At 42.5% G+C, this 21,532-nt stretch overlaps 1 protein-coding gene and 1 long non-coding RNA gene across 3 annotated transcripts in view; one reads left to right on the top strand and one right to left on the bottom strand.

The window, feature by feature from the left end:
* The window catches only part of gpc3 (glypican 3), a 127,425-nt gene that overhangs the window by 5,361 nt on the left and 100,532 nt on the right, over positions 1-21,532 (top strand). For both annotated transcript variants that reach the window (XM_037780886.1, XM_037780888.1), the window contains exon 2: positions 11,825-11,986. In XM_037780886.1, coding sequence (XP_037636814.1) covers positions 11,825-11,986 — 162 coding nt within the window. The remainder of the gene's footprint in view (positions 1-11,824; positions 11,987-21,532) is intronic.
* On the bottom strand, positions 1,180-21,152 carry LOC119494763. Its single transcript, XR_005208289.1, has 3 exons — positions 21,141-21,152; positions 18,047-18,051; positions 1,180-1,453 (listed from the first exon to the last, which is right to left on the bottom strand). It is a non-coding gene; the product is annotated as an uncharacterized LOC119494763 (long non-coding RNA).

The following is a 21,532-nucleotide window of genomic DNA, read 5'->3' as shown; positions in this document are numbered from 1 at the left end:
CTCCCAGCATGAACACTTGTATAGCCCTTATTTAAGTCATTAGGTCCTACAAGTTGTAATGCACTAATAGCTGAATTCAGTTATTTTCCTTCCTCCGTTCATGAGAATGAGACCCAGACCGAGGGCTGAGAGAGGGGGTTTAAAGGAAATGCTACTGCGCATGCTCTATGGGCCGGCTACCATCCGGGTACTTTATCACTCGGCAGTTGAGCCATTTTGGCTTCATGCGCCACTGAGCAACTCTCATAGTGAGTGTTAATGTGTTAATGTTGTCAGCTAGTTTAAAGCTCAAACGAACTGGGCATGAGAAGTAAAGGAGCTTTGGGAAGTGACTGTCATGTACAGTAGCCAGAGAGGAGCAGGAAACACTCCTAGAGGAGTAGAAGAACAGCTGTCATCAGGCTCCATCATGGAGGTGATATCTCAGTGATCATTATTAAACATCAGAAGGATGATCAATGATTCATTTATAGCACTCATATCTAAACAGACTTTCACAAACAGCTTCACAGTTTAGAATAAAGTGGAAAGATTATTGATACTGTTTTAATTTTGATATGAGATAGTTCAAAGTGTGTGTATGTAAATTTCCATGGCTGTATAGACTGCAACGTCATCACAGAGATGCGCGCGCAGCTAGGGGGCAGAAAGCAAAGCATGTCTAGCAGAGCCAAGCTCCACAGCAGAGACGGCAAGGAGTTGTTGTGCAGTAAACTGCACCAACCGCAGGAAAGATGAATGGAAAATGTTTAATATGCCGAGGGGATCACATGACTTTGCTAAAACCAGAAGGAGATTATGGATCCAGGCCTGATGGGTCAAAGCATTCTAGTCACACAGCGCCAGCAAAGCAGCGGGTGGTCATGGTCCTGCTCCACAGATCAATAAATATGAACTGATCATCAACAGGGTGATCGACCCACACTCTAAGGAAATATTTATATATAATTAATGACTATGCCTTAAAACTTAAAAGAGCAAGACTACACTGTTGTAATGTTACATGACTACGGCGGGGAAAGCTCACTCCGGTGTGCCGTAACGTTACATTTAGAAGGGAAGACGTCTGGTAGTGTACCGGGGCAGCTGCTCCTCCTCCCCCACGGTCACAACAACATGCCGCTGTGGAAGCTAACGTTAGCTAAAGTTCGTTTGAATTTGAATCAGACATACTGTATGTGCATTACTGTACTGACTTTTGGCGTTACATTTCTGACTGAGGGCTAACTGGTTACGTTAGCTAGCAAATAGCAACACGCTATTTAATAGAGAGCCATCAGGAGTCTAATGTTAATGTTCACCTGCCCGACATACAAAGAGCTGCTGTGTGACTGGTTGTACTAATAACAAGACTAAAATCCAAGTCTCCAGTTTTATAGTAACGTTATATCTGTTGAGGATTTGCTGAGGAAAAAGTGTCTGGCGGTGGCCATCAAGAGGGAGCCCCGTAACTCTGACCGGACTGTCAACCAAACAGACCCTGGTCCCCCAAGTCAAATCACACTGTCTGATCTAACGTTACCCATTTCATAACCGGTGATGATAATAAACAAATCTCATACTAATACTTCATATAATAATGGTATCTGGTGGTCGGTAACGGCAGGGGTCTAGTATAGTCAACAAGAATGTACAAACAATGTGAAATCTACGCTGATTACAACGATGGTGGCGGTGGTTTTGCCCCCTGAATGCGCACACACCCAGTAATGTTTGTATACAAGAAACCCGTCTATACTACTGTATATCAGAAACAGGTTTGCATTTGTGCACTGCATCTTGCAGTGATGCATTTATTGATCAGTTAGAAATAAACAAGAAACAGTAACTCAACAAATGACTAAACGAATAATGAAAACTGATTGAGGCCAAACACCGATAGGGTGATTTACATTTTTTATTCAGATATAAGTGCAGGGAACAACTAGCAGAACTTCCATCGCGGACCAGAGTGAGTCAGTGAAGTGATGTGAGTTAACTCACATATTTCTAATAAATAGTTTATAATAAAACTATATTTATTATGTAGAATGAAAAAAAGGAACTTCAGTTTGGGACACTGGTTGGTAAGTCTGGGTCAGTTGAAATTATATTCGGGGATATTTGAGGAAAAAAGTGAATTTCTGCTTTAGAGACTTTTCTTAAAAAAACTATATCCATACCACACATTTATCAAGGCCTGCAGCAGGGAGGATGTAGCCTTGGCTGAGCCACAGCAAGTCTTTCATACAGTAAATTAGTGAAGTCTCTTCACATTGGCACCAATATTTTTTTAACAATCCAGAAAATCCAAAGAGAGGTGATGTTAACCTTGTAAAATTTGTTTAATGGAATAATGTGAAATAACTGGTTGCCAACCTTATTGGCTTGATTTCTACTTGCAACCCATTTTAAGTGGTTACATATTTCCACCGGTTGAGACCTGTTTAACCAAACAGTGTATTTTGTGCTATTAAATGGATCATTTTCTGGGGTAAAGTTATCCAGTAATTCACAAGAAAATAAGCATAGGATTGTTAATCATTTTAGGCCTGTTCAGATTTCTCTTGCGACTGTGTGTGGGGGTCCCGAACCTTAGGTTGGAAACCACTGGAATAATGTAATATTGATTTATTGTTTTTCAGTGAGCGTACAGAAATAGCTGCATTACCAAACATTACATCATCAACAATGATCACATTCAGTGTTTCAACCCTTTCTTACACACACTCATATATTCGTTTTTTTGTGTAGGATTCCTGTGTGTAGATCCACACATACAAGTAGCTGTTGCAAAATGTTTCATTATTCTCAAAAAAGGTGTAAAGACACGTTCTATTCTTAAATAAATTATATTCTAGCTTTTTTCACTGGAAAAATGTGCTTTCTTTCTAAAAAGAGATGTGACACATATTAAACTTTCCAGGCAGGTTCCTGGTATTTATGTCCTTTTTATCCAGCGATGACATTGAAATGTCTTTCATCATTCTCGACAATATTTAAGCAATGCATGAAAATTTAAAAAGTAATATCCGGAATGAGACAGCGTTATTATGGCGCCGGGCTTGTACTTTAGGTAGGATTTCCATAAATCCCAGCTCTTCCACTTTCGCCTTAATGAGCTTTTGTTTTACATTTTATAAAAGCATGAAATATGCAGTCACTTCTCATATATTTAGTACATTTTTGGTGCAATTTTTTGGGTCATCCATAATACATCCTTGTCATTAATTTATACAGAATAAGTTGAAGGATTTCAGTCACGGTTGCATCTGCTAAACTTTGTGCCTGCTAAAGATTTGGCGGGTAAATGCGAAACAACGGGGTGCAGCCTAATGCAACACAAGTTCTTCATTGAGGCATACAGCTAATGAAAGATTGATGAATTTAAATGTTGAGGATGGCTGTGATTTGACTGAGGGAAGTATCACTTTCTCTCTGTGTGTGTGTGTGTGTGTGTGTGTGTGTGTGAGATGGCGGGGAGCCGTGAAGTAGCCTGTATTGATATGGTGTGTATCGTGTGGGGGAGGTGGCTGATTCAGAGAGATGTCCGCAGGAAGGCAGAGCAGAATTCTAATAATGCTGCATGTGGTGCCAGGGGGCAAAACACCAAAATACAAAAGCTAAACTTTTTCTTTCCGCCAACATGATTCAAAAGAAGCGAGCGCAGAGAAACAACATCACAAGTGGAGATGTGAAAAAAACAAACTATGCTGCAGGAGTACCACTCATGTCTTTGTTGTGGCTGTTGCTGTGGGTGGTTGTAGTGTCTGAAGGTGAAATGGAGGCTGGGTGTCAGTTCACTCCACCGCGTAGTCATGTATGTTCGAGAGGCGTTCGAGCAGCGCCGAGCACTTACCCCGGGACATGCAGCTCCATCAGTGTCAGCGGCGGTTTTGAGCGGAGGATGTGGTGGATCTCTGACAGCAGCAGCTGACCTGATTCATGAGAGGAGCATTAGATTCCCACTAAATGGAAGAATAGTACCAGTTTGCTGGAGGCTGAGCTGACAGCTGACACTTATTATTTATTTTTTAAAGATTTTTTTGTTTGGCATTTTCACCTGTATTTGACAGTGTAGAGGTAGAGATTGGAAATGGTTGAGAGACATGCAACAAAGGTCCCGATTTGACTGTTATCAGGACATTAAACTTGTAGAAAGCAGAATGTTTTTGGCATCATTGGGCAAAAATTCCATAATAATCTTTCAGCATATTGTAATTTAAGTGTTCTGAGAGAAAAATAGACTTCTGCACCCCGTCATGGCTCTGTTTTCAGACTTTAAAAAGTCTAACCCTTGATGGGAGACTTTGGCCAATCACAAGTCCATTCAGAGAAAGAGCGCTCCTATGGGCTGTTCATTCAATGGAGGCCGTCAATCACTCGCAAACTCCGACCAAACGGTCAAACTAGGCAGCGCTGATGAATCAATATTCTGTTACTGTAATGCCTACTGTATTTCTCGCATCAAATGTTTGCAGAAACATTTCCCATTTTTACAGCTAAACAGTACACTACAAGATGTTTCTGAAAACATTTGAGGCAAGAAATAGGCATTACAGTAACAGAATATTGATTCATATTTGATCAGCGCTGCCTAGTTTAACCGTTTGATGGGGGTTTGCGAGTGATTGACAGCTGCTCAGAGACGCAAGGCTCCAGCTCAGCTCTGATTGGTTGTTTTCCTCCGGTCTGTGAAATCTTGCAGATGCCGTTAGGAGCACCGGAGGACACAGAGGTACATGATTTTTTCCAGATTTCTTGTTAGGGATGTGTATTCCAAGCAAAAATACTATGCGATAATCACTTGGAACTAGTTGATGATTTTTTGAAAATCGCTGCATACACCCCAAAGCTTAAGGTTGTGAACACAAAGACTATTACTTGTTGTTGGTTTCACTCGGGATACAACCCCGGTCTCCTGGGTGAAAGCCCTTTCACGCTGTCTATACTATAGTGACTCACTTTCGCTTCTGCTCCTGTCCTAACCTCCTGCGGTCGCTAGAGGTTGCTGTTGTCTCTTTAATTCTATCTTTCGGTGATCGGCCATGTGAATAAATGACAAAACCAATTGGGTGCTATTGGGTGTAGCAGGGCCCTACTGACCCACATCTATGAGGCCTATAAGTAGGGGATAATGTGCAGCGATCTGGTCGTTGTTGTGAAATATGCTGCATCGCCCTGAAGGGGTTTATTACACAACAATGACCTGCTTGCTGCACATTATACCGCTTATTACACGACTACTTACTAGGGATGTGACGGTGAGGACATTTTCCCACCGGTTAATAAACTTGTGACAACACCGGTGTTACCGATTACACCGGACATTTTACAAGAAAAGATGACGCTCAATAACTGTGGCGCGCTTACTTTGATCTTTACCTTCGGGTGGCGGTGTGTCTGGCATCTCCGGTAGAGCTTTCTCTGCGAGGCTGCAGGTTTCCACCTCGAGCCACTGCGCCGTGCACACCGGCTGCGACCGCTCCGTCCTCCGCACGACGATTGCCTCATTAACATTATGGTTCCTTCATCGCATTGGGTTTGAATCCGAAATATTACCAAATAGGCGCTTTTGCTTTTCGCTTTGACACCAAATCCTCTGCCATCGTCTTGTCTGCCAACTTTCTCTCGTCCCGTGATAAATGTGTGAAATCTGACTCCTGCTTCTCTTGAGCTGAGACTCCAAATGGAGCAGACACTTTCACATTCAGATTGTAGCGTCCGTCGTCCGACTATGTATTGATAACACGCCACTGATACGCGAAAATGAACTAAATGGGTTCAATCAGAGTTGAGTATTCAACAAAGCCGTGTAATAACCAGTGATAACGCACGTTTAATGACCTGGTAACAGTCTAATTGGCTGTGGAATTGAACCAGCAGGGACATTGCAATAATGTGGCTTGTAACCACTCGGCTATACCTCCAACTGCCACTTATTTCAACACAAAATCCTCAACAGTGGTCCTGCAAAGACGGAGCTTTTCCCCCCTTTATTCCAATTATAATTTCATGTCGTTTGATATTGCTGAGCAGGATGTCAAAAATAGGTCCAGGAGATGTGGACTTCCAGTAATTAGCCGCCGGGTCAGGTCACCTGGGCTTGTTGTTTATCACGAAGAACCGAACAACAAAGAACAAAGGCTCCTGCTGTTTAAAAGACGAGGGACTCGACTAATAGGTGGATCAGTTTGACCTGAAGCCAGAGGTCTTTTTGTCTAATTAAGCAGTGATTTGTTTTTTTGTTTATTCAGTCAATTTCTTTTGAAACGTCTCTCTTTAATGAAGGGGCACTTGTGTTTGCTGCCTCATTGTTTCGCGTGAGATCGGGCTCTTTCACATTCATGCTTCCAGCTTTCAAATTATTGCTTCATCAAACGATTTAAAGTAGAGCAGTCAGCAAAGCACTAAAAATACTTAAAACAATTGTAATCCCCAGTAGCTAATGATATTATTATTCCTTAGGTTGGTTGTAAATGGCGCTATCTTCATTTCATTTATTGTCTCTACAAAGTGACACTGGCTTATTTTGCCCCGGAGAGGAAGCCACGGAGTCCCGCATGCTTTGACTCAACACTGGTAGTTGTTGTATAATTTATGCTCATAATGAACGGCTTTTAACATATTCTATATCTTAATACAACTTGTTTTTCCCCCATGGTCTCCGTCATTAAACTTGCATAGTGATAGCTTTCTAATTGGTGCTGGGAAACCAAGAGACACACAGTGTATTCGTGGCTGCCCCCGTTCCCTTGGCTTGGAGTCCCCGAGCTTGTTAAAGATGTGAAGGCAGGGACTCCTCTCTCTCTCTCTCTCTCGCTCTGTGTACTCAGGACTGTTTGAGCCCCTGCTGGAGTTTTCACCCTTGGCATTTCAACAGAAACTTTATTTTACAAGAGAAGCAGCAGCAACATCGCCACATAAAAAAAAAAAGGCTGTGACAAACCGAAGGGCGATCAATGCGTTTTTAAAAAGCCATTCAAAGACCTTGACACTCATGAAAACGGCAGCTGCTCTGCATGTTGAATTGTGTGGCCCACCATTTCAGAGTATTGATTGAAAGTAGGTAATAATTTAAAGGCGCCACCTTGGACTGAGATTGTATGTTGGGGAAATTTACATCTAAATTGCTCCCGGCCTTGCTACCTTGTCTCTCTTCATTTTGTTTGAGAGAAGTGGCCATCAGGACACAAAAATCGACTAATTAACCAATAACAGACTGATGGAAAGGTGCTCGCGGGGCCCGGTAGCTATTAAGCTCAAGGTAGGTGAAGTGAAACAAGCTCAGAACAAAACTGCGCAGGGATGACAAGGAATATAAAAACAGAGGGAGGGGCGGGGGAAGAAAGAGAGCTGAGCCTAAAGCAAAGCAGGAAACGCGTTCCCAAGTGATCTGTCAGTCAGAAAAGAAGGCTTTATTTAGACGGTGTGATTTTATTATTTGCGAAACTCCACAGGGAATCATTTTCCTGTCGAATCCCTCACTTATCCCTCACCGCAGTGGAACTTCTGTAATGAAACGCATTTATCATCTGCAAACGTGCAGATGAAACTGTCTGTTTCGACGGAGATAATTGCCAAATCCCCGTCTCTTTTCCTGCAACGGCCGCGCTCATCTCACCTATGGCGCTATTGACAGCTTAATAATTTTGCCCCTGCAAGCCTGAAATTAGCTTGATCTTATCTGTCAGGAGTCCTTTGTCGGTATTGATTTAAGATATTAAGCCTGTCAGTATGCATACAAAAGGTGCCGTGTGACAGTTTTATTGCCTGTTTCACTCATTAGACTCTACACCCTAGACCCTGATGGGTGTCGGGAGTGAGCGGGGATTTAGCCGTTCACTGCTCGGCTCCCCAGTACTTATTAATTATCAAGACTGTCACTCTGTTGCATCTCCTGCTAGTTTAACTTCCCGCCATGCCTGCTGTTTTCTTTGTTACAGTCTAAGCTTTGTTTCTGAGGATCTATTGTTTGAAGATCTCACAGAGACAAATCCTCAAACCAATAGAGAGATTCACTTTTCATACACTAAGATAAACCCTCCGTCTCCACAAAAGCCTTTCTTCTGTCTTTTGACACGCTCGTTATCGAGACTTTTCCGATATATATATACATTCACAATCCGAGCCCTGCCTCCAAATTAATCTTCTGCCTCCTCATCCTCCGCATCCTCCGCATCCCGACCAGCGGCAGCCGAAGCTGGCACACTCCCCTGACATTTGTTTACCACGCCATCAATCAGGCCCTTGTCACTGACGCCTCTCAGGCAGCAGATCCCGCAGACAACTCCTAGACGCAGCTTGGCACGTTACGACGGCAGCCGCCACCACCGAAGCTTTCAACAGCCACACGGGACAGAGAGTCAGAGAGAGAGGGGAAGCACTGAGGAGAGGGAGCTCCTCTTTGTGTTTAAACATCAGATGGTTGTGCCCTATTTATGTCTGTGTGATGTCTGTGTGTGCGTCGTTTTAGAGGAGGGATTTGGGAATACGCTGGAAATTTATAGCTTGTGTATAGAAAGTCCACTGGACCTTTCTTTTTCAATAGAGGTGCAATCTTTTTTTAAATTTATTTAGTGCGAAGAGACATAACAGGTGAGGTAAAGCCAAGACATAAAACAGACAGTACATGGGGTAACATGACGGGTAACAGTAACAGCAAAGTAATAATCTGAGGTTGGTCCTTTGATTTAAGGGTGTGTGTGTGTGTGGGTGAGAAGATGTACATGTGTTTGTTATGTGGTATCCACTGAGTGTGTGCGTGTGTGTGTCTGAGTGTGTATAAATTAGTGGTGGTAAGAGGTAGGGCTGTGTATTGGCAAGAATCTGGCGATACCATACATATCATGATACAGGGGTAACGATTCAGTATATTTATTAATTTTTGTAAAACTGTCATAGTATAAAAAACCAACCACCGTATGCATAAAATCTGAGTTAAAAAAGGTGATTATCATGAAGTGGGCATGTCTGTAAAGGCGAGACTCGTGGGTACCCATAGAATCCATTTTCATTCACATATGTTGAAGTCAGAGGTCAAGGGACCCCTTTGAAAATGGACATGCCAGTTTTTCCTTGCCAAAATTGTGTGTACGTTTGGAGAGTTATTTAGCCTTCTTCGCGATAAGCTAGTATGACATGGTTGGTACCAATGGACTCCTTAGGTTTTCTAGTTTACTATGATGCCAGTACCTTCACTTTACAGCTAGTACAGCTTTAGAACTGGGCCCGCTACAACCTCTGAAAAACAGAATAGCGGCTGGAGTTTTAGGAATTTAATTAAAGATCGATACAGTGTTTTGGAGAATCGATACAGTATCGAAAAAGATAATATCGCAATACTCGGGTGTATCAATATTTTCTTACACCCCTAGTAAGGGGGCAAGAGAGAGAAAGAGAAAAATAATAACAAATAAATAATAGAAATAAAGATAAAAAAAGGGGGTATGTGCGGGAGGGAGAGATTTTTGTTTATATTATTATTCTTTTAATTTAATTAAATTTTTTATTTATACATTTTTTGGGAGGGGCTGGGGCATGCCTTCTTTATCAGCCTCCAGGCCTTGGAGAGGTCTTTCAACACAGAATTGTGATAACTGCAACATACATTTCAGTAGTATGCCACAGTAGTAGCAGTAGTTTTTTTTTCAAACTTTTCGAATGGTTCTTTGTAAAAGATATCCTCCAGTACATCATCACACAAAAACTGCAGTTCATTCACCAGCACGGTTGCAGCAGCTGAGGCACCTTCGCTATCCTTGATCAGACTCAATTCTAAGCTCGTAGTCTTTATCTCGCTCCTCACTGGTTTTTTTTTTTCAAATTGAATTAATTTCTTCAGGGTGTTTGTTCTTTGATCCGGTTGTGTACGGCTACATCAGAGTTAAATATCCCTGTCACCATAGTTTTGCCTTCACTGGCTTACATCTGCAGCTTTCAAAAGAGCTCGGGGAATCCAATTATTTCTCATCTGTGTAAACAAGCTGTAATGTCAGTGGCCAGGTGCAGAAATGTTGTTTCATCGACTTTAATCTTAAGCATGGCTGTTTTCTTTAATGGCATACATTAGGGCTACTTGATTATGGCAAAAATCATAGTCACGATTATTTTGGTCAATATTTAGATCACGATTATTTAACACGATTACTCATTGACTTTGGAAACGTCATACATTTAGTGAGAACATTTTGAACATTTTAAACATTTTAAAGTTAAATGCATCAATTTGGTGCACTTTGAGAGCAAAATTAAGAGGCTAGATCTATGAAGAACTTTGTGCTCCAGTAAACAATTTAATCATAAACACATTGGTTGTATAGATAAGAATGGTAGGGATGCACCGATCCGACTTTTTCAGTCCCGATACCAGTGTTTAATTAATAATCTGTATGCCTCACTGTGTCGAAGGGACTGGGATCATTCTTTTATGTGTAAGGCAATGTCAGGCTTGACTTAAACATTGCTTTCCTAACTTTGTGTAACAAAATGTAACAAATAAATACATAGATATACATTTACTGAATTGTTATTTATTATTAAAATAATAAATCGTACATCAGCAACTTGGTAAAAACATCTTCATAATTAACAGGAATTATAATTGAAGCACAAACCCTTTTAATGCAGCAACAAATTGGTCAAAACAGGAATTCAAATTACAGATCTACTGTTTTTAGGATATAAACAGAAGTGAATTGAATAGATCAGCCCAATTGTCACTGATACCCGATCCAGCTATTTGAGTCAGTATCGGCCCGATATCCGATTTGGTATCTGTATCGGTGCATCCCTAATGAATGGTCACACTCACAAAACATAGTAAATGAGGCTCCTTGTTTCAAGACAGTTTGGGTGGTTTGCCAACATTGCCCCACTGAAAACAGTCCGCCCTGCTTGACAGTCACGCCAGGAGCAGGGAGCTCCATCTCCATCAGAGAGAGAGGGCACAGCGAGCACTAAGCGACGAGGTCTGGGCGAGGGTTGCTGTAAAGCTCCACCTTCACCCCGGGCCTTTCCAAGCTGACCTAGAGCTGGTCATCGTGCACTGCTGCAGACGAAATACGCCCGGGGAGGGAGGTGGGGTGTGGGAACAGTCAGCGCCGGGGAGAGTCATACTTGCCAATCGCCCCGATTTTCCCGGGAGACTCCTGTTTTTCATTGCCCTGTCCCGGGGTCACAATTCTCCCGATTTATGGCAATTTTTCAGACCTTGTTTTTCATTCACCAGGATTTATAACACAAGACAAAACGAGAGCGTTGTTGTGAAACGGAAAGCGGTACAATAATCATGTTAATTATCTTATTTTCATAATCATTGGAAGCCGGAATCGAAATTTGATTAATTGCACAACCCTAATATATATATATATATATAGAGTGAATGCATGCTGAAACGCTGTGTTTGTTTGTCCACCCGCTGAGCTGCTCCTGGCTCTCATCTTTGTGCCCAGGAAATACTTTATTTGATCCTCGGTGTTAAAAGTGTAGCCTGGAGTGGTGGGAAACTTTCTGTTGACCAAATTGATCTCGGAGGAGAACAACACAGCTATGGCGTATTGCTTGAGTGTGCATCAAAATGACTCATGTTTTCAGCAGCAATTTATTTTTGACTTCAGCCGCGCTACATAACACAGCCTCTACATAATGATCACACGCTCATTAAGGCTGCAGAATGTGCTGTAGATAGTGTTTCCTGTGTTTAGCATGCAGAGCATGCAGCTGAGTCTTTTTGTGTGAAGGGAAGGGGGCTTCTGGTTTCTGAAAATTAAACAGAAGTGGCTTCGCAGCTACTTTCACTCTTCTCATCCAGACTCCTGTCCTGTCTTTGCTGATCTCCTGCCAGGTGCGGATCTGCAGGTTTGCCAAACCAAAGGCCCGACCTGCTGTTCCAAGAAAATGGAGGAGCGGTATCAGGTGGCCGCACGCAGCAACATGGAGTCTGGTCTGCAGGTTGTCAGCGCTCAACTCAAACGCCTCATCATCCAGAACGCCGCCATATTCCAAGGTAAGCAGTGAGCACAGTTTGTCTCAAACAGACGTTATTTTAACTAGCACAGAGAAAAAAAACATCATAATTGCAATTTCAAACTGACAATTGATGTCCTCAAATGCACACAGTCACTGTCTTGGCTATACATACTTGCAGCTCACTCCTCCAGACGGTGAGTCACATAAAAATAAAGCAGAAGCATAATGTGCGCAGACAGGGATGAGACGCTCAGCTGCTGCTCAACTAAATGTTAGAAAAGGCAGAGACATGTGGTTAAAGTGACTTTAGATGTAGTGTGGATGTCGGTGCCAGACATGTTGTTCCAGAAAGTGACAGCCTCCTGAGATTTTGGCGCACTGCAGTCAGCGATGACTGTTATTCACAGAGCGGAAAACGCCAGTCAGCAGTGGTCCTGGGAAGCACTCACAGATGAGAGAGGTCAGAGGAGACTGACTGGCATGACTGCTTCTAGCTAACAGATGTATGCAGAATAACAGCTCAGTGCAACGGTGATGTGGAAAATGTAGGAATCGTCAAAACCTGGAGACGTTGAGGTTCAACTGCTGTCAGCCGAGAACACGAGGAGGCAGGTGACGGCTGAAAGTGAATGACTGAACAGTGAAATGACAACTGGTCTAACAATGCTGGAAGCAGATATCTTATAAAAGTCAGCAGGAACTGTGTGACACCATTAAATCAGCTTTTCCTTGCTGAATTGTTGCTTTAAAGAACTGAGACTGCGGTGAGCTACCTCCTCTCTTTTTCCTTATTCTTGGCAAAAAGTTTCCCGAGTGTTTGAGAAAACCTTCGATCGAGCAGCAACAAAGACATTTGATAAGACCTAATAATTCTATTAGAGAGTGTACCATTTAGATCTATTGGCAGAAATGGAATTTTATATTAATAAGTATGTTTTCTTTAGTTTATAATCACCTGGAAATAAGAATCGTTGTGTTTTCGTTACTTAAGAATGAGCCGTTTATATCTACATATGGAGCGGGTCCTATTCACGGAGCCGGCCGCCACAGTGACCCAGAACGGACAGACGGTTCCAGTTGGTTGCAATCTGCAACCTCAACGCTAGATGCCGCCATATCCTACACACTACACTTTTAAAAGAATAGTTCGACATCTTGGGAGCTTCACTTATTACCTTTCTTGTTAGAGTGAGATGAGGAACTTGGTGCCACTTTCAAGTCTGTAAATATGAAGCTACAGGCAACAGCCCGTTAGTTTAGCTTAGAAAACCCCACCTCTAACGCATCTTTGGAATCTTTAGAGGTACTGGTAGGCAAATGTTGTGACCTCTTGACAGAGCTAGACCAGCTGTTTCCAGTCTTTTAGCTAAGTAGTGCTTTCGGCGTTTATTTTCTTAGCGACCCTGTCTTTGGACGGTGTGAATGAGACAGCAGGAGGAGAGACAGGTGATCAGAGTGGGGAGAGGACGGGAGACAGTCAGCAGCAGCTGGACTCAGTGCCTGTCGGAGGGCTCTTTGTGCCAGTAGCTAGCACTGCAGTAAGTTACTGATCTCCGTTTCAGCGGCAGTTTATGAAATGAACAGTTTTGTCCTTGGTTTTTTGACATTGTAAAACTCATCATTACATCCAGGAACAATACAGTAGTGTCCCCCCTTTTGTTTTATTCTGTCCTGTGTCCCCTCAGTCTCCGTCTTTCACGGTCTCTACCGTTGTATCTGTGTAACTCAGCCGAGCCAACCAACCGCGTGACGTCACAGACTACAGTACCGCCACATGGTGGCGTTCTTGCCACGAAAGATAAAACGGATCTTCTTTTTTTTCTTTTAATTGGTGACATTTGTCATGTTTGTTATATAACAGTTCATTAGAGTGGACATCCATTTAGTAAACCAGCTTAACTTGGTTGAACGCTTCATTTCCACTTTAAACAAAACTTCAGTTTGAAGCGACGGTTGTAAACTTTAGGAACTGGTTTCAAGTAAACTCCCGGACGACAAAGGGGTACACAACTTTTCTTCCACAGTGCCGCCACATTAGCAACAGATGTTTTGAAATATCCCTTTCACATTTAATGTAGAGCTTTTGTTATCACGCTACACAGGCCTCTGCAGCTCTGCTTACTGTCTCGGGGTTTCTACTTGAAGTGGGATGTGCAGACTCACTGGGCCCACTTTTTTTTTTTGAGAACGCACACTCATGGGTTGTGAAACGCAGCACCATCCTGACATGCCAATTAAAACTTGAGGTTTAATGGGGACCGTGGGGTTTGCTTGACTTGGTTGTTACACACTAACTATGTTAGAGACGGCTGCTGTGGTTTGGCTGCACTTTCCTAGAAGGGGTTCAATGCTAATTGCTTTAGCATAGGGCTTGAGAGAACTCCCCAAACAGCCCCCGGACTGAAATCCTTTTAACATCCTGGTCTTATCTGTTTCCCTCTACTTCATTTTCATCCTCTTTCTTTTTCTCCTCTTTTCTTCTTCTCTTTCTCTCTCTGACCCTGTCATCCTCTCTCTCCATCTCTGTCTCGCTCAATCTACTTGACTTTTCTTTCTCCCTTCGTCTGTCTCTTCTGCTCGCGTTCGTGCTATTGGGAATTGAGTGCATGCCTTGTTTGCAATCTTCTTTGCTGCTCTCTGTCTCTTTTCTTGTGCGCTCACTCCTGCCAGAGATCAAAGGGCTTCCCCTCTCCACTCCTCTATCTCCCATCTCTTTCTCTATCCCTGCATCCCCCTCTCCTTCCAGCTCCACCTGCTTTCCCAAGCCTCTGACTCCACCAGAGGTTTTCACCCGTTTGAAGTCAACTCCTCCAAACAATAGGAAAAGCAATGGCTCTCTCTATCTTTGCCTTCTAAGCGGTAAGATGACAGGCTGCTTTAACATAAGGCTTCTTCGAGATCAATACCAGGAAATAGGTATAGGGCATTAGGAATTTCTAATGATGCGTGGCTCTCGCGCAGAATGCCTCATATGCCATTTGCCAATCTAATGAGCCTGAGCAGATCTCTTTATAGTAAACCAGGGAAACACTACGTAATGGATAAACTGCAGCATGCACTCCGATATGTGACAGACTCTTGGATTTCATTTTGATTCACATTAGCGAGATCATAACATCATCCTCCCCCGTGTGCCGTGATTGCCTCGCACTCAATGGCCTGATGTTGTCAATTTAGTTCAAAATGAGAATCTGTAAACCTGCGCAGGATGCCCACCCTTAAATTTAATCTTTTAAAATGAGAAGCTGATCTTGTGCATGCTCAGAATTTAATTTGGAAAATAAACGATGGAGTTCAATATTTCTGAGGAGTGTATTAGTATGTGATGCTGCACGTCGTTGAGCAGCCCAGAGATGACTTGATACGTGCAGTTGAGTTTTAGTCAGCGCTGAGCAAAGAGGACAGTGGTAAGGGCGACATAAGAGTGCTTAAAGGTGCACTACGCTGATTTTACACATCAAGATAAGTTTACCCGTCACAGGGAGTACTACCAGTGTTGGGAACAGGGTTTACGTTTTTTGACGGCCAATATGGCTGCTAATATTCCAGAAATCCGGCCATATATTACAACTACTAGACATATGTTTTAAAATGCCATATAATAGCCTAGATTTGACATCATTTTAAAATAAGTTAAATGAAGAAGTGGTCTAAAAAGTAAAATAATAGGCCGTTCGGTCTGATTTCCGCGTTTGTCAAATTCAAAATAGTGTTGTGTGGCTCGTTGGGCTGCCGAATAGTTTGAAGCTTCAGTCATAATGTTGACATTCAAATTATTATTAATTAGTGCTGTCAAAGTTAACACGATAATAACGCGTTAAAGCACATTTGTGTTGACGCCACTAATTTCTTTAATGCATTAACGATATTTCGGAGGTTGTAGCGGGCTCAGTTTTAAAGCTAGAGTGAAGATACTGCCTTCAAATGAAACTAGAAAACCTAATGAATCCATTGGTACCAGCCATGCTTATCACGAAAAAAGCCAAGCATACATTGTGTACACGACTTCCCATGTTGTAAATATGAGTTTCATTTGAAGGCAGCATAAGTACCCGTATCAAATTTAGAATATTGTCATATTCAGAATAATAGTGGAATGTTAGTCTGCATGTAAACTCTTGAACTCGCTGTTAAAAAGTAGTGAAAAGTGCTCTTCACAAAGGTCAGAATTTACTGTAAACTTGCAACCTCAAATTGCATACCTGTCTCCTAGAAATCACATTTATATCCTACTTATTTGTGTGGGCACTACAATGTTTCGAAAGATATGTAATTGCTGCCTGGCTTATGTTCACTGGCAACATTTTTTCCAGAGAATTAAGTGCTACATTTACTACCGCTTGCAATTTATGAGGAGGTGGTTTAAGTGGATGGTGGGTGTACAAAGCCCAGGGCTTTGACACCAGAGACCAAGACCACCATCTAACTAAGTGCTGTGAGGGCTTAAACCTAACCATTATAATAATTCTGTGGATGCTATGAGGGGATGTTGTATTGTAAAATAACATATTGTAGGAAAACAAACAGTGAACCTTTGTCAAATATGTTCAGTATCAACATTTTACAATTTAGCCGATACTTTCTTTAAAACATTTCCTCCTTTTGTTGATAAAAAATGTTATAAAAATGTATTTGTTGTACGAAATTATAATTAAATAAATGTAGTTTCTAGAAGATGGGGTTGCAAATTGACTATTTTGTCCAACTATCAGTCTAAAATCCAGAAGGTGTTCAATTTACAATGATAAGAAACAGAAAAAAATGTTAAGCATTTTTGCTTACTACTGTAAAAAAAAGAAAGAAGAAAATGATGCCTTTCGACTAATTAATCCATTTATTAATTGTTTGAGCACTAGAGGACTTAAACAGTGAGTTTCCACCTCGTGCACTTATTAGAAAGATGCTAGTGTGTGTATGTCAGGGCTGGGACGATACACCTATCTCCCGATTCGATACTATCACGATACTTGGGTGCCGATTTGATATGTATTGAGATTTATATGTATTGCGATTCTACAAGTATTGTGATTCAATATTACGATTTATTGCGATTTTTGTTAACTTTCTTTAACACTAGACCATGGGAAAAGTTGAATCGTACACTTCTAGGGACTTTTACTTTGGAAAATATCTAAATTGATACAGTAAAACTCCCATCAGCTCCGTTCTCTTTAAACATCCATGGTCAGCTCCATTTATTTAACATAAATATGGGTGCGCTTTTATAGCGCCGGCCAATTCGACCACGGAGATGAGAGTGACAGCTGGCTTGATCGCACTTTACCACAACACGATAACGTTTCCTGGCCATGACAGTTTGCATGCAGCTTTAGCTGTGATGTCTAGTTCTGTTTTTCCTGGCAATGTGTAAAAACCCAAGTGTTTCCATACTTTACTGTACGTGTAGTGTTGACCACTTTGGATTTAAAATGTGAGGGTGCAGGTCGTATCCACGCCGACCCTCTGCCGTTTTCTACTTTTTTGTTTCGTCTCGGTGCGGCTGGCTGTGGTTTTGTTTTAGTTGACGGATACGGAACGGATATGACATCACATTACTCAGACTACAACAATAAAAGTGGTAACTTCCTTTTACCTCCGCATAGACTCAAATTAAGCAAATATATTGATTCTGGCATTAATTGATTTCAAAACCGTGAAAAAATCGATTTTTTCCCCCCCACCCTTAGTGTACGTGTGGATTTCTGAGGTAAACTCACTCAGCTGTACATCGAGGCTGCAACAAGTCCAAAACGCAGCCGACTTAAGCACAGATTTATGCTTTAGGTGTGATTATACTGTACAATTTCTATCATCCCCTCTCCCTCACTGGTCTCTTCTGTCTGTATTCTCTGTATAACTGCCCAACGAAGCAGAAACTCATCCACAACCATCTTCTGGCATTTTGGGTGATTGGCAGCTCTAATTGTTGTTATTTCCCCGGCGATGTGTCCTTCAGAGTGATGCCGCCGCCGCTGCTCAGCCTGAGCCTGCAGATTAGAAATGAGATTATCCTCTGTTGTTTAACGAGACAAGCTTTTATTTAACTTTTTAAAAAATGATTTGTCGAGGTTATTATCGTGTAAGAGCTGAAAGCCACCGTAGCTAAGTGGGAGTGCAGGCAGGATCTGAGTGCGTTTTGTTGTGCAGTGCTCGTGTAAAATGACACATCAGAAAATGAGCCTCTCCTGACTGCAGCGCTGGTGGAGACAACAAGACCTCACTGCTGTCTGCTCGGTTTCATCACAGCGCCATGCTCCTCTGCAGCCCGAAGGGAGTCACACTCGAGTCCAAAGAGCAAACCCAATTAATAAACATGAGAGGACAGGGCTGGCCTTATATAGTCAAATATGTGGGGAGGAAAGTTGAGCAGCGTGAGTGTGTGTGCGCACATATCAGAGAGTCTGTGTGATATCTGCTGAAAAAAAAAGTGGGGCAGCCAGCCTGGTGCTCCTGGAATGACTCAATGAGTCCATAGAAGGCTGGCTCAGTGGGGTGTTTGAAAACAGGTCTGACTTGGACTACTTTCAGGCAGCATGAGGGCGATCTGTATGTGGCTTCACTCGTCGCTGCGAGGCAGGGGAGCTTTCTCCACTTTACTCTGAACTCACAGGGGCCACGCTCTGTAAATGAGCGGGAGTTTGGAAGGAGCTTGAAAGGATGCTCATATCTTTTTATCAGCTATAAAGACAACGGGCAACCCGCGGTGTGCGCTGCTCAACAAACTTGCTGCATATCCGCGAGGACGAACACGCACCATATTTGAAAAAGTTTGCTTAAAAGAAGTGTGAATAAATCTGCTTTTTGTGTCCTTGAGTTCCTCGTACCTCATTCCTCGCGGGCCAACAAATTAGCATCTCATTAGCAGTCTCAAAAAAATTCTATCGACTTCCCCCGCTTCTTCTGGACAGGTTTTAATTACTCTAAGTGTATAAGGAATTAGAATGGCAGACCCCTTGTGGCCCCCGGTGGAGGTGGTTGTTGACCTTGAGAGGTGTTTGCCCTCATTTGTCTCCGATAGTGCTGAATGGACATCCGCCGTGGCAGTAACCCAAACGAGATGTGGCAGGAGGCGGATGATGCAGAACCTGGCAGGCCCGAGAGCTGCCTCTCCATCCAGCAGCCAATAATCAAAATCCGATCTCGCTGCCCTCCGCATCCATTCCCCGTCTCCTGCTCGTTAGCTGTCCGCTCGATCCAAAGTGCTGCGGGCGTCTGGCCCGAGCAGGCCTTTCCTCTGTTCTTCCCATCATCTGCTTTCCAATAATCATCCCCTGCCTCGCGTTCTCTCCGTGGAGTCATTTCGTCTTCTGCAGAAGTTTCCCGGAGTAATCCAATAAGAGCGAGGACTGGTGGGACGTATGCCTGCTGCGAGATGTCTGGAGTTGTTTACTCGCTGCCCCGGGCTAATCTAATAACTTAATGATGGGGAGAGGCAGTTTTGCTATGTCCAATGGGTTCCTTCGAGCATCGTTTACCAGGCACGATGGGGTTTACCACCCATTACCACATCTTCCTCTATCAACTCGTAATTTCATTTGAACTTAATTGCCGTGTTTCATCATTATGCGTCACTTCTTGGTTTGCTTGTAATGAGGTTTTTTGGGACTTTTTTGAGCACTCTGCTGGGCTGGTAAACTGGATTGATACTTAATAAAGCGGTGTAATACTGAGAAACGCGCTGTCTGTCTGAGTTTCTCTTGGAGCTCTGGAGCCACAAAGGAAAAAGTGTGAAAAGAGTGTTTGCAGTGAACAGCCTGAGAGATTATTTTAGTGTTTGTCAGCCTGAGGAAGAAACATCAGCTGCAGCTCCAGACACACACTGTAAGCACCAAAACATCCAGGTACAGCAAATGCACCAGTGATGCTGCCCTTCTTAGTATTGCCTCTCATTATCCAGTCTGCTGCTTGTGGAGACAGTCTAATAGGAAACAGTAAATCACTGAAGACAAATACAAATTAGATGTTTGGGTGCTGAGTTAAGCTCATATGGTCTGTATGTGGATCTGATGTGTGTTAGGCAGGAGCCTCTATGTAGCTCCAAACAGAAACTCATAAATCCTGCTGCTTCACATGTTTTGTTAAGTAGAATAACTGAAAGCAGATAACGTGAATGTGTAAAACATAAGGCTGTCAAAGTTAACGCAATAATAACACATTAACGCAACATTGTTTTAACGCCACTAATTTCTTTAACGCGTTAACGTAATCGATATTTCGGAGGTTGTAACACGCTCAGTCATAAAACTAGAGTGAAGATACTGATATCATATGAAAATAGAAAACCACTGGTACCCACCATGTCATACTAGCTTGTCGTGAAGGAGGTTAAATAACGCTCCAAATTATGCTACATTTTGGCGAGGAAAAACTGTCACGGACATTTTCAAAGGGGTCCCTTGACCTCTGGCCTCAAGATATGTGAATGGAAATGGGTTCTATGGGTACCCACGAGTCTCTGACACACTGACAGATGTTGTTGCCTGTTGGGCTTGAGTTTGCAGTTGCATGTTTTTTATGCTAAATGCAGTAACTGTGAGAGTTTCTGGACAATGTCATTGTCATTGTTTTGTGTTGTTAATTGACTTCCAATAATGTACATCAAGATATATCAAAGTGTACCTTAAAGGGAGATTTGTTAAGTATTTAATACTCTTATCAACATGGGAGTGGGCAAATATGTTTGCTTTATGCAAATTAATGTATATATTTATTATTGGAAATCAGTTAACAACACAAAACAATGACAAATATTGTCCAGAAACCCTCACAGGTTTATTTAGCATAAAAAAATATATGCTCAAATCATAACATGGCAAACTGCAGCCCAACAGGCAACAACAGCTGTCAGTGTGTCAGTGTGCTGACTTGACTATGACTTGCCCCAAACTGCATGTGATTATCATAAAGTGAGCATGTCTGTAAAGGGGAGACTCGTGGGTACCCATAGAACCCATTTTCATTCACATATCTTGAGGTCAGAGGTCAAGGAACCCCTTTGAAAATGGCCATTTCAGTTATTTCCTGCCAAACTTTAGCTCAAGTTTAGAGCGTTATTTGTCCTCCTTTGGCTGCAGAATCTCATCCCGATATCTCACTGCATTGAGATGGCCTTCAATGATGACAAGCCTTGTTTTGCCAGTGAGGGAGATGCCGCCCCACACCATGACACTGCCCCCACCAAAAGCTGTTACTCCATCGGTGCAACAATCAGCATAGCGTTCTCCGCATCGTCTCCATACTTTGACCCTGCCATCCAACTTTGGCAGGCAGAACCTGGACTCATCACTGAATATGACATTCCCCCACATGTTCAGGTTCCATTGTCTGTGTTGTCGACACCAGCGCAAACGGACCTGACGGTGAAGGGCAGTCATTGCAGGCTTCCTGGTAGCCTTATGAGAATACACTGTTTACCATTGGCAGAGCATTTTGGCAAACTTTTCTTGGGCGCTACCCACATAATCATCTGTGCTGCTCATCCCACAAATGATAAAATGAAATAATCCACCAAACACAAGTTTCCGAACTTTTTTTCCCAGTTTATTTCAAACCTATTTTTATTAGAAATCAAATGAATTTCACT

Source organism: Sebastes umbrosus, chromosome 9, assembly GCF_015220745.1.
Source record: "Sebastes umbrosus isolate fSebUmb1 chromosome 9, fSebUmb1.pri, whole genome shotgun sequence".
Taxonomy (NCBI): domain Eukaryota; kingdom Metazoa; phylum Chordata; class Actinopteri; order Perciformes; family Sebastidae; genus Sebastes; species Sebastes umbrosus.
This window is presented reverse-complemented; position numbering and strand designations above follow the sequence as displayed.